General features: G+C 51.2%; 1 protein-coding gene across 4 annotated transcripts in view; it reads left to right on the top strand.

Moving 5' to 3' along the window:
• Celsr1 (cadherin, EGF LAG seven-pass G-type receptor 1) overlaps window positions 1-12,788 on the top strand; it is a 137,410-nt gene that overhangs the window by 115,973 nt on the left and 8,649 nt on the right. For all 4 annotated transcript variants that reach the window (NM_001427591.1, XM_039080317.2, XM_063263331.1 and 1 more), the window contains exons 22-24: window positions 2-169; window positions 2,571-2,697; window positions 4,953-5,153. In NM_001427591.1, coding sequence (NP_001414520.1) covers window positions 2-169; window positions 2,571-2,697; window positions 4,953-5,153 — 496 coding nt within the window. The remainder of the gene's footprint in view (window position 1; window positions 170-2,570; window positions 2,698-4,952; window positions 5,154-12,788) is intronic.

The raw sequence follows: 12,788 nt of genomic DNA, 5'->3' as shown, positions 1-12,788 counted from the left end.
GATTGCCTAACCGGCCTGTCATCAACACCCCGGTGGTGAATGCTATGGTCTACAGTGAGGGGACCCCATTCCCCAGCTCTCTGCAGAGGCCTGTCCTGGTGGAGTTCTCTCTGTTGGAGACTGAGGAACGAAGCAAGCCTGTCTGTGTATTCTGGAACCACTCCCTCGAGTAAGTGGGACCCCATGAGCCTGTAAGCCACCTCTTCTGTGGGTGCCCTGTGTGTGTGTGTGGGGGGGGCGTGCCAAGGTCAGAGGGCTCAGTTGTCAGAGTGAAGGCTACATTTTGTGGTTTCTTACAACCCTTCCAGGCTTAACAAGACAGAAGGCTTTTTCCCTTTTGCCTCTAGGAGTGTTGGTATGTCCACACAAGTATGCATGCGCACACACAAAGCCATGTGCACATTGAGGAATTATCCACATCCTCATGGAAAATATAAACCTTACACATGTGTATGTCGTTTCCGTCTCCGTCCCACAGAAAGGAGCGACACCACGACGTTCTTCTCAAAGCAGTTTATTCGGGAACCTTTCTTTTTGCATGCAAGCAACAATCTCTTTTTTTTCTTCTCTGCCCCCCTCAGCCCCCAAACACGCTCCCTTATATCCTTATATCCTCCCTCAACTCCACCTCCTCAGTCCAGACTGTGTAATCTCAGGTCATAGGTCCACGTCACATGGCCTGACCTTGCGTCATGGTGCACCTGCGCAGCTCTCACAATGGACGTGGCTAGTTTCAGGTGTGTGAGGAAGTCAGGTGCTAGTCATGAGACTTAGCTGCAGTCCCGGGTGCCATCTTGAGACTGCTGCCACACCCGCTCCCCACATGTGTATACACCACAGAAACCCACAAAGGTGTGCACACATGATATAGATATGCAGGAATACGTAGAGCAAGTACACAGGTGCACACAAAATATCCAGAAGCAGGTGTGCACACACAAGGCTTCCCTGAGAAGGCCACAGCCAAGATGGGCTGCTCACCTATGGAACGCCTGCAATATGGTGTTAACACGAGTACCCATTTCTCTGCCAGGCAAAACCACTTATGGGATATGGGACTCAGGGGTGAGCCCATGCAGAGACATAGCAGTGTTGGTCCCAGGCGTCTGTCCCTTTGCAGCAGGGTTTGCTTGACCTGTTCCTGGAGCCATGAGAGACACTCGCAAAATGATCAGGTTCATGATGTGTGTAACCTGCAATCCAGGAAGGGAGGTGGTTGATTTAAAAACAGACGTAAGATGCCGCTTCCCTGTGCCTGTGTGGCACTGGGTTTCAAGGCTGGTGGCCTGTCTTGGGGCTAAAACCAGAGTTCCATTTGTCTTCTTAGCTGTAGGAGTCCTGGGGATGCTGGGCCTTCACTTCCTTGTCTCGCCCTTTGGTCCCACTCGGGATGCCCTGACACAGACACAGGGAGGATGAGGAAGGGCTTGGCCGTGCTCTAAAGTGAAAGCTTTTCTTCATCAGGAGGAGCCTGGGATTCAGGATGTCAGAGCCCAAGCGCTCTCTGCATGGCTAAAGCTGGGCTTAAATGTGTGTATCTGTAAGCTCCTACCAAAGGGACATTCCCTACGACATCGTTTCCCAGGATCGTAAGGAGAGCCACTACTCGAGTCTCTGCCGAGTGCTCAGGCACATGCTTGGGCAAGAACATCCATCTTCTCCTGTCTCTGTCCTTTCCAAACGCCAGTTTATAAGGGAAGCTCATTGACTCTGGGGCATAATAGATCTTTGGCTCACAAAAGGGAAAGGAAAGGGAGCGTTGGTATCTGGTGTGTGGGCCCCACGGCTGCCAGGCACGGCTGTCTGTCCCTGGCTATTTGTTTGAATCATGGCAATTAGCAGTGCCTCTAGTGATCTGCCCCCTGCTTTGTGCTGCTACCATTATCCCCAGAACTGAGCACTCCTGGCAAGCGTGTCAACCATCACACCCCATTTTACAGATGAGTAAACTGAGGATCAGAGGGATTACAGGACTTTCCCAGAGCTGAAGAGGGCAGGGCCCTAGAACAACGTGTTATTTGGGGCTTTCTGTCAGTGAAGCGGGAACAGTAATTGGACCATGGCTTCCGGGCAGCTCCCATAAAGCATTGTGCAATGTGAACATGAAAGCGGACAATGGAGAGATGTTTATTGCTGAGGCCATTGAGGCTCCCTGCATGGCTGGTGAACAAAGTGGCTGTTTCAGCCTTGGCTGCTGCCTCTGACCACGGGGCCGGCTCTTTTTGGAGTTTTCTGTATCTGGCTCATAACGTTTGAACTTCAGAGGCGCTCCTGAGAGCCTGGACCAGCTATGAAAGAAGAGGAAAGCTTTTACCTGGTGCCAAGTAGCTGTGAGGGCTGTGTCCTTGGCGACGGTGGCCATGACGAAGAAGGTGAAAGGTTCAGGCTGGGGGCTCAGCAAGGTTGTGAGACCGGACACCTGCGGGTGGATGTTCTTTACACTTGGTCATTCTTCCCAACTAGATCCAGTGATGTCAGGACGGCCTCAGAGACCCTGGGACTGGGCGAAGGCAGCCTCCAGACTGTGGTAAAAGGACCAGGCTCACCCTCCCTCTTCCTCTTCTCCACAGCATCGGTGGGACTGGAGGATGGTCAGCCAAGGGCTGTGAACTACTGTCGAGGAACCGGACCCACGTCACATGTCAGTGTAGCCATTCAGCCAGCTGTGCGGTACTCATGGACATTTCCAGACGTGAGGTGGGCATTTTACCGCTAGCCCCCCCTAGCCTCCTGGTGAGCCTGGGGCCAATCCCTGCTGCAACTGGAAGCCTAGTCCCCAACCCACCCTCCCAAGGCTCCCATTTGCCTTGTATGTTGAGCAAACCAAATGTGCCCAGTGAAAGCCGTTTTAGCAGCTGTTTGGAGAGGTCTACAAGGAGACCTTGAAGGAGTTTTAAGGGCCAGTGAGATGGCTCAGTAGGTAAAGGTGCCTGTTGACTTGAGTTCCACCCACAGAAGAGAGAGCCAACACCTGTAAATTGCCCTCTGACCTCCACACATGCGCCGTGCCATGCATTTGCGCACATGCACACATACACAAACATACATCAGTAAATGTAATATTGTTAAAGGGGAGGCTAGAACTGGACATGACCTGTAATTTCAGCACCTGGGAGGCTAAGCAGAAGGATTGCTGCAAGTTCAAATTCAGCCAGGGCCACAAAGGGAGACCCTGTCTAAACAAACACGTAAATAAAACTTTTCAAAGAGCCCAGGTTATGAAGCTATTAGCAATGTGGTGTTAGTAACTTGGGGCTTCTTTTGCTGTGATGAAACACCATAGGCAAAAAGAGTTTAGAGAAAGGAAAGGGTTTATTTTGGCTTATAGTTCCACATCATAGTCCATCAGTATAGGAAGTCAGGACAGGATCTCAAGCAGGGCAGGAACCTGGAGGCAGGAATTTACTATGTAAAAGCCATGGAGGGGTTGGGAACTTAGCTCAGTGGTAGAGCGCTTGCTAGGCAAGGCCCTGGGTTCAGTCCTCAGCTCTGAAAAAAAGAAAAAAGAAAAAAAAAAGCCATGGAGGAGTGCTGCTTACTGGCTTGCTCCCCATGGCTTGCTCAGACTGCTTGCGTAAAGAACCCAGGATCACTAGACCAGGGGTAGTACTGCCAACTGTGGGCTGAGCAGCCCTTACACATAAATTATTAATCACAAAAATTCCCCCACGGACTTGCCTAAAGGGCATTTACTGAATTAAGATGTTCTTTTCCCAGATCTGTCTAGGTTTGTGTCAACTTGAAAAAAAAAAAAAAAAGAAAAAATCAACCGACACAGTGGTAAAAACCTAACTCCCAATCGCAGACGTTTCTAGATGTCACCTCCCCTCAGGGCAAGGTCCCCCAGCCATGCTAGAGCATTTACTTCATTTCTATGTGAAGTTCTCTTAGGTCACACACTGTCCCCAAGGACAGAGGTGTGAGGAGAGGAAGCCAGTGACTGAGTGAGTGTGATATCTTTTGGTATCTCAAGCAGCTTGAGAATGTGAGCTGCCCACCGTGGTGTGGTTGATGCCTCGGGTAGGCTCTGAGCAGCCATGGTTCATAGCTCTATGTCACTGCCTCCTGGAAGGTACTGGATAACCTGCACCAAAATGCCTAGGACTGTGAGTCACACCAAGCATATGCCTGGAGACTCAGAATGGTCTATCTCAGTCTAAAGAAACGTTAGTCACCCTCAGTTGCAGGAGGCTGTAAGCTGAGAGTAAGAAGGACGTTCCAGCCACTGGTGGGATTCTGCTCCCCAAAATGACTCTTAGATTCCAGGTTACCAGAGCTGAGGTTTCAGTCAGGCCACCGAGGGAGTTCAGGCCCTGCCAACGCCATTCCCCGTCTGTGCCTACCCCACACCTGCTCTCCTCATGGCTTCCATTGGAGGACCAGATAAAATGATACAACCGTGGATAGGTGACGAGCCCCTACCATGTATTAAGTCAGCAGGGGGGGTGCTGTGTCACAAGTTACCCAGGTCTCCTTGTAAAGAGTCTGCTGTGACTACCAGATGAGTCGGAGGGAGGCGAGGGGTGTATTAACTGAGTCCTTTTGGCTGATTTCCAGCTCAGAATTTGGAACAACTGTCTCAGCCATTCCTGACAGCAGGACTTATGTGGAAGGGTTAAAAATATATTTTTGAGGAAGGGGTGTCATTATGTAAACCAGATTGGCCTTGAACTCACAGAAATCTATGCCTCTTGAGTGCTGAAATTAAATGCATGTGCCACACAGGCTAAATATATGTGTATCTCACATGGGCTTGTTATATTGGTACATCCCCCTTGTTAGGCAGCTGTCACCACCACTCATCCATCCTCAGAGCTTGCCCACCATCCCTTACTAGTCACCCGGTCCCCTCCTAGTCCTCAATATCTAACATCCTTGATAGTATTTTGTCTGTGCTGTCCAAACGTCCATCAATGCCAGCTCCTTAATCTCTTTAACCAACCCACCTGCAGCATGGGGAGGTTCTGCCTCTGAAGATCATCACGTATGCCGCCCTGTCCTTGTCCCTGGTGGCCCTCCTGGTGTCCTTCGTCCTGCTCTCCCTCGTCCGGACACTGCGCTCCAACCTGCACAGCATCCACAAGAACCTCATTGCGGCTCTATTCTTCTCCCAGCTCGTCTTCCTGGTTGGGATCAACCAGACTGAGAACCCGGTGAGACCACTCCCCTCAGCCTGCCACAGGCTACCCTGAGTGCTGCCACTTGAGCATGCTATCCCCTGGGTGACCCTGGGTGTACCCCATGCTATGACCTGGCTGTGCTCTCAGTCACCCTGGAGCAGTGGAATAGTCCATCTCGTCTCCTAAGGGCATTGTGTTTGGAAATTTCTGGAGAGACCTGTGGGGACCTCCCTCTAAGGGCATCCATAGGGTCCTCCAAAGGCCATATGCACAGCGAGTCTCTCCCTCTTGACATAGGCCTTAGTGGTTTCATAGGTGCTGGTCTCATTCCATAGGTTCTGTTCTTGCTGTAAGAACCCTGACCAAAAGCAGCCTAAGGAAGACAGGGTTTATTTGGTTCCTGATTCCTGGTCACAGTTGGCCATTGTGGGGAACTCAGGGCTGCTACTAGTCACTTCACATCTTAGAGCAAAGAGAATAAATGCATGGTCTAGTCCTCAGCTATCTTCTCTACTCTGCCTAGAGAATGATGCCACCCACTGTGGGCTTGGTCTTCTCCCATCTATTAACAATCAAGATGACCCCTCCACACAGACATGCTCACAGGCCTACCTCATCTTGACAGTCCCTCACTGAGACTGTCTCCCCAGGTGATTCTCGCTTGTGTCAAGTTGACAGAATTAAGAATCAAGGTGCTGTGGTTAGGTGCTAAATCCCAGAGTCCTCTGGGCTATAGCAGCTTTAGCAGAGAGTGGTGTACAAGTACCCCACCGCTCTGTTTTCTCCATGCCCACAATACCCCTGGGCTTTGTTCAAGAAGGAACATTGAGCAAGGAAATGGTTTTAGGGGAGTATGGGACCAAAGAAGAAAAAGGCACTTGCTGAGAGGGCAGGTAGGGAAGAGGAAGAGGTGTGGAGGGAGAACGTCAGGGAAGCTCTAACTGATCTGATTAAATGCAGGGTTGTTGTGTTGGGTAGCCTGGTTGGCTGTTGCGTGGGATCCCAGAGAACTGCATGAGTCCAAGAGGTGTTGCAGAACCTCACAGGGTCCCTGGCTGCTCATGGAGGTCATGAACTCCATGCCTTAGAGGTCACCAGGGTAGAATAGCATTCAGACCAGAGAGGCCCCTGAGCATGAGGTGTTAGCGTATAGAACCTAAATGCTGTGGATCATATGCAAAGCAAGTGATAATCCTTACCGGTGCCTACACAGCTGGATCTGTGGCCACTGAGCTCCCAGTGTTCGTCTGCAAGGACTGTGTAGGGACAGCTACTTGGCACGAGGTTGTCTTGACGCAGGTGAATGGTGGAACTTGTCACTGAATTAAAGATAACCCACAGAAGGGACGTTTATAAGGGGCACAAAGATTAAGAGTCATGAGATGTGACAGCCAGTGGCTTCCCAAGGGAACCCAAGAATCTGATTATGAGACTGAAGATAAATGGTTACTCCAGGAACAGAGGGTAGCTGTGTCATAAGCACAGGGGTCCGCACACTAAGACAGTAGATGCTGCTGTTCTTTTTTTTTTTTTTTAAAGATTTATTTATTTATTATATATAAGTACACTGTAGCTGTCTTCAGACACACCAGAAGAGGGCATCAGATCTCACTACAGATGACTGTGAGCCACCATGTGGCTGGCTGGCGCTTGCCACCTGAGTTCTGGATCCACACAGTGGGAGGACAGAGCCACACTCCCATGAGCCATCCTTTGATTCCCATACGTGTTGCGGTGGCATGCATGCTCTACACAAACACACTCTAAATACATACGTGTAATTAAAATTTATAATTGCAGGGTATAGGAACAACACAGCATCGAGTTGAAATCACATTGCTGACGCTAGAATAAAACAAGATAGTGGGGGCTGAAAAGCTGGCTCAGGGATTTAGAGCACGGGCTGATCTTTCAGAGCTCCTGGTTTCCTTTCCCGGTTCCCACTGGTGGCTCACAACCCTCTGTGCCTCCAGTCTTGGGGATCCGATGCCCTCTTCTGGCCTCTATGGGTACTGCACACATAGTGCAGGGACCAGAAGAGAGCATCGGATCCCATTACAGATGGTTACCGTGTGGTTGCTGGAATTGAACTCAGGACCTCTGGAAGAGCAGTCAGTGCTCTTAATTACTGAGCCAGCTCTCCAGCCTGCTTTGCTTTTCTTTTTTTTAAGTAAAAGGGTTGAAATCCAGTAAGCTAAGGGTCTTTGCAAAAGAACTTCACTGGGACCTTGAGGTCTAGAAAGGGAAGAATAATCAACCCAGTGGAAAGGAAGGGCAAGAAGATAAATTGCCACAAGGTGTTATTCAAAGAGAAAATCTCTAATGAGAACAAGGTAGGGGGAAAATGGAAATAAACACACACTGGAGACAAGATAGTGGCTCAAACAGTCCGGGCAGCACCGTGGTAGCACCATGGCTGAACGGCTGCGTTCCCCTCTAAGATAAGGATGACCTGCACTGGGAACGAATGCATCAGTATCCATAGGAAGATGACGGTGCGGTTGGGTTTCTCTGAGGACAGCTGTGAAAGCGGTTTAGCACCATATAAACCCGTAAATGTCTTTCCCATCACCACAGGGAAGGAATAAACCAGGGTTCCTTCTGCTGGGCTGAGAGGCAGGAGCAGCAGATGGCCCTTGTGTCAGCCGAGACCCAGCATGAGCTTGAAATCCAGATCCTCTGGCTTCTGCCTCTGGGGTGGGATTTTTAGGATGACAGGCCTATAAGCCTGAAACTCCCCGATGTTGGCAGTGTTGGGGATTGAACCTATAGCCTCTGATATGAGGCTGTCTAACCACTGAATGACATCCCTAGTACTACATTAAAAATATTTTTGGGGAAGGGGATGGGGTTTGAGTCAGGGTTTCTCTGTGCAGCTCTGGCTGTCCTGGAACTCGCCCAGTAGACCAGATTGGCCTCGAACTCAGAGATCCACCTGTGTCTGCCTTCCCAGTGCTGCGATTAAAGGTGTGTGCTACCTCTGCCTAACTGAAAATATCTTCCTTAATGCAGAAAACAATTGATAATTTTTACACCCATTCATGACTAGAAAGAAGAGGGGCGGGGCTGGAGAGATGGCTCAGCGGTTAAGAGCACTGACTGACTGTTCTTTCAGAGGTTCTCGATTCGATTTCCAGCAACCACATGGTGGCTCACAACCATCTGTAATGAGACCTGGTGCCCTCTTCTGGCCTGTGGGCATACAGTCAGGAAGAATGCTGTGTTCATAATGAATAAATAAATCTTAAAAAAAAAAAAAAAAAAGAGGGGCAGGAGAAAACCCCCTTTGAACAAACTAGGAAAGGGAACTTCTTAACCTAGGACAAGAACCCCCCCCCGTCTCTCACACACACACACACACACACACAAGCACACACTAGCACACACACACACACACAAATACACACTAGCACACACAGGAACACACTAGCACAGTAGCGGAGGGAACAGTTTTAGCTGTGATTCCTAACGGCAGGAACCTACTTTACTGTGGTCTTTTGTTCACTATGGTGTGGGAGGTGGGGCCTCAACAGGAACACGGGGAGAAAGAATCAATATCAGACGACATGATTGGCACATCAGGTTCCACAGGAAATTCTGAAACAACATACAGATAAAATCCTGTGAATAATTCAGGGAGCTCGGCAGCTCTCGTGCAAAGGCAGCTGTACTCCTGCAAACTGGCCCTGATACCTGAACGTAAGGGGCACAGGAGTGGAAGGGTGGGGGCGTCCCTGGAAGAGCATATTCAACCTGGCTGTGGGAGAACGAAGAGCTGGCTCTCACTGACTGAGCCACCTGGAGTGAGGATGGGCAGCTCTCAGAATCCATTGGTGATGGTGGTGTGTGTCCTCCAGGTGAGAGGGGCTCCGGGAAGGACAGACTGGTGTCCGGTGATGATGTCTCCGGATAAAAGGGCTCATCCTTGAGGAGGCAGAAACAGGTCCATGCTGCTGCTGCTGGGGCAAGGTCCTTGATCACAGCAAAATCATGGGACGCAATGGGGTTGTGACTTCAGGTGGCCCCAGCTATAACCAACTGCGTTTTATTTACAAATTCTCCATATTTACAAGGGAGAATCTCAAAAATACGTAAACTCCAGCCCACTTGTTAAGAGTTTGGAGAGTCCAGTGAGGACTCTGCCAGAAGCTCACTTACGGGGTCCACCCACTCACCCCCTGGAGCTGAGGGGTGGATGTGAAAGGAAAGATAGATGATCTTGACAAATGGAGTTCCCCCGCAGGGCCATGCAGGTGGAGGTGGACGAGTTGGAATAGGTGTTTGGCCCTTGGTGCCACCTTCCTGTGGACGCCAAGGAGGCTTCTGCTGTGTAGATGTTTAACCACCAGAAGTGAGGGCCGTCACCCCACCCACCCCCAATTCTAAGTGTGTTGCCTGCCCTGGACTTGTGCAGGACACTCTGTGTGTGTGTGTGTGTGTGTGTGTGTGTGTGCGCGCGCGCACGCGCGCGCTCTATTTCACGCCTGTGGCTAAAGTGACTGACAGCCTAGAGAGATATAAGGTCAGCAGACCTTCACTTGTTCATGCAGTGACCCAGACACCATTGCCTCGTGCAGCGGAGTCTGGTCCAGGGTGGGGCCCTATGGAGCGAGCACTGCTGCTGTGGTCAGCCATTCCCTCAGCCTCAACCAGATCTCCCAGTGGTGGTTATTGCTACTTGAGCCACTTGTGTGCTTGTCTTGGGCCCCGTGGATACCAACCCAGAAGACGTGTCAGATGAGGTAGCGCCCGCACACCGCACTTCCTCCTGCAGATGTCGCCACCATGCTGGGTTTGCTTCATGGCAACACGAGGCAAACATTGGCTGGCTGTTACGTTTAGAGAAGTGTGAAGGGGGATGGAAGGACGCACACGTAGCCCAGGTGGGATCCTATTTATCCCAGATGTTTGCCATCCCTGCATCTAGAGCCTTCAATGTGAAAATGGCAACTGTACGTTCAACCTACCAAAGACCATGATTGAGGAATGCCTCCCATCCTTTACCTGTTGGCTAGTGGGGAGCTGGGTCAGGGAAGGGGGCTGTGTAAGACTACTGCCTGTTGCCATCCAGTGGAGGGTGTCCAGGAAGGACACAGGAGCAGGCAGTGAAACAATCCAGCAGCAGCCTGGACGGGGCAAGTCACTGGACAAAGCACCATCTCCTGTGTGTAGGTTGTATCGTGCCCCAAGGGGCTACAGCAACCAGCCAGAGCTCTGTGCTCTAACACAGGTCTGGTAGTTGGAGAGCGGAGCAGAGACGAGGGCATGAGGTGGGGAGGGGCTGGGGCGATGTTTAAGGGCTCTGGGGGTGGAGGAGGGTAGGTGCAGCTGCTGGTAATGGGATGTGTAGGTGGCAGCTGGACACGGCTACCCAGGCCGTAAAGCACAGAGCCCAGGCTGGAGGCTTGATCGGGGGTGGAAACAGGAAGAAGGTTGCAAAGCCAGAGTTTTCCAGCTAGTGTAGAGGCCTTCCTGGGCAGCCAGACCCCTCAGGAAAAAGGACCGACCTTGCTACCTCCTAGGCACAGCTTCCCAGGCCATCCTTGGCCCAGTCCCATTGACAAACCTGGTGGATTTCCTGTAGGGTCACAGGAGCACAGGGTCAGACCGGATGAACCAGGACCAAACCTCCTTGCCACTTCCCAAGGCCAGATATTCCTCACAGAGTGGGCATTGATACGGGATCCTTCTGTCAGACGTGGACGCAGGAGGCGCGTGTGAACGCTCAGTAAGCTGAGACTAGTTCCAGGGGTCCTGTAGGTGTGCCTTTTCAAGATAGAGGGCAGTACAGTGGACGGCTTCGGGCCGCCCCCTGCAGCTGAGCATGGCATGTGGCTCTCGGAGAGGCCGAGGTTCACTTCTGACTCAGTGCCTGCGGAACGAGAGCTTTCCAGGCACCAGGGAGCACCAAGCAGGCAAATAAATGCACCCCCAGGAGGACTGTGCAGTGGCAGGGGCTTGGCATGGTGCCTGGCTTTTCTGACTTTTATCTAAACTCACAGTCGTATCTCCGGGTGAGGCCGTTTATCTCCCAGAAGCCCGACAGGCCGAAATGATTTAGTGTGTGTTTGTTCTGTTCGGGAAAAGCGAGTGTGCTTAGTGTAGAAGCGTGTCCACACAGTCCTGCCAGGTCCTATGGTTGATTTCTAGCCTCCTTTCAAGTGGTGTTTTTGTTTTGTTTCTTGTTTTTTGTTGAGAGTTCATTTGTGCATCATTTAAAGCAACAGCTAGCTAGTCAACCTACCCACCCTCCTCCAGATGAACCAGCCCCACTTCCACTATGGAAATGGCACATGGTGTGGGCAAATCAGTTCAGGCTTGCCCCTCTCAGCTGGCATTCTGATGCCACAGAGAGCACACCCCAGCTGTAGCCCTGTTTCTGTCTTCAGCTTTGCAGGGTAGGCGACAAGTGTTCATGTTCACATAAGTCCCTTGCGCTGTCTGGGTGTCATCTCTGGAGAGCGTGCGACCATTGGAGTTTGCTGGTGGTTCTGTCACAGTGCCCTCCAGTCTGTGCTCTGTTCCCTTCCTCAGAGTGCAGTGACCCGGTATTTGAACATAGCTACATCTAGTATGAGGTTGAGTTTGTGGCTCTCCTCCTACCTGTATGAATCTGTGGGCAGTGCTCTGCTCAGGGAAGGACCAGAGGATGCTAGGCGTATGGTCAAGGACAGCATAGGACAGCAGCTGACAGTGTGGGCCCCATGCATGGGTGTGCCAGTCAAGGGTGGGCTTTGGTGTGAGGATGGGGCGAGCTGTACGGTTAGATGGTGCTTGTGGCCAGGGTGGAATCTGGAGGTGACTTTCACCTAGTTGTGGGTGGGGTCAGTTGTGGCTGTGGTTAGGGTTGTGGGTAAGCTGTGGGTGTGACTTGAGCTTGTCTAGGTGGCCAATGTGAATAGGGTCGATTTTCTCCCTTCTTCCCTTTCCCCCTTCCTCTCTTTCCCCCGTCATTTTCTACCCTGCCTGGCTTAACTTCTTGTTGGGAAACCTACCGTTATCTTCTAGCCGGCTATCCTGGAAGCTCTGTCTAGGTCACGTCTCCCAAAAGGCCCATGAGCAGCCACCCTGGGCTACACCTCCAAGTCCTATTGTTGAACTAAGTATAGACACAAGTCCTGAGACGAGGTCTATTCTAATGGCCCCTAGGCTGAACTCTGGGATCTCAGTGTCCCTTGTCGTTTCCCCCATGATCTTGTTCCTGATACTGCTGGGTCTTCTGTACCCCAGAAGGCCTAGCTGGCTTCCTTGCTGACTCACCACTCAAGGAGATACTCATTTGTAGCACATGGCCTTTGCCCTGACACATAGCCCTATCCCGCTAAAGGCAGGCAGACAGAAAAGTCTCCTTCTTCCATGATCTTGAATCGGCAGAAAACACCAAGACATTATTCCTACTGGACACAGAGGCCCCTGGAAGAAGTGTCCCCAAAACCCCCAGCTGCACCTACTGCCTGGCATTTCTGGGAACACAGGCTGAGGTCTCAGCCGGGGAACTTTCAGCCTGAGCAGAAACCACTCCATAGTGTTTTAAAATAAAAACCCGAAGTGGGGGCTGGAGAGATGGCTCAGCAGTTAAGTGCACTGGCTGCTCTTCCAGAGGTCCTGAGTTCAATTCCCAGCAACCACATGGTGGCTCACGACCATCTGTAAGGGGATCTGACGCCC

The sequence above is a fragment of the Rattus norvegicus genome, chromosome 7 (assembly GCF_036323735.1).
Source record: "Rattus norvegicus strain BN/NHsdMcwi chromosome 7, GRCr8, whole genome shotgun sequence".
Taxonomy (NCBI): Eukaryota; Metazoa; Chordata; class Mammalia; order Rodentia; family Muridae; genus Rattus; species Rattus norvegicus.
The sequence above is the reverse complement of the archived record's forward strand: the minus strand, read 5'-3'. Positions and strand labels throughout refer to the sequence as shown.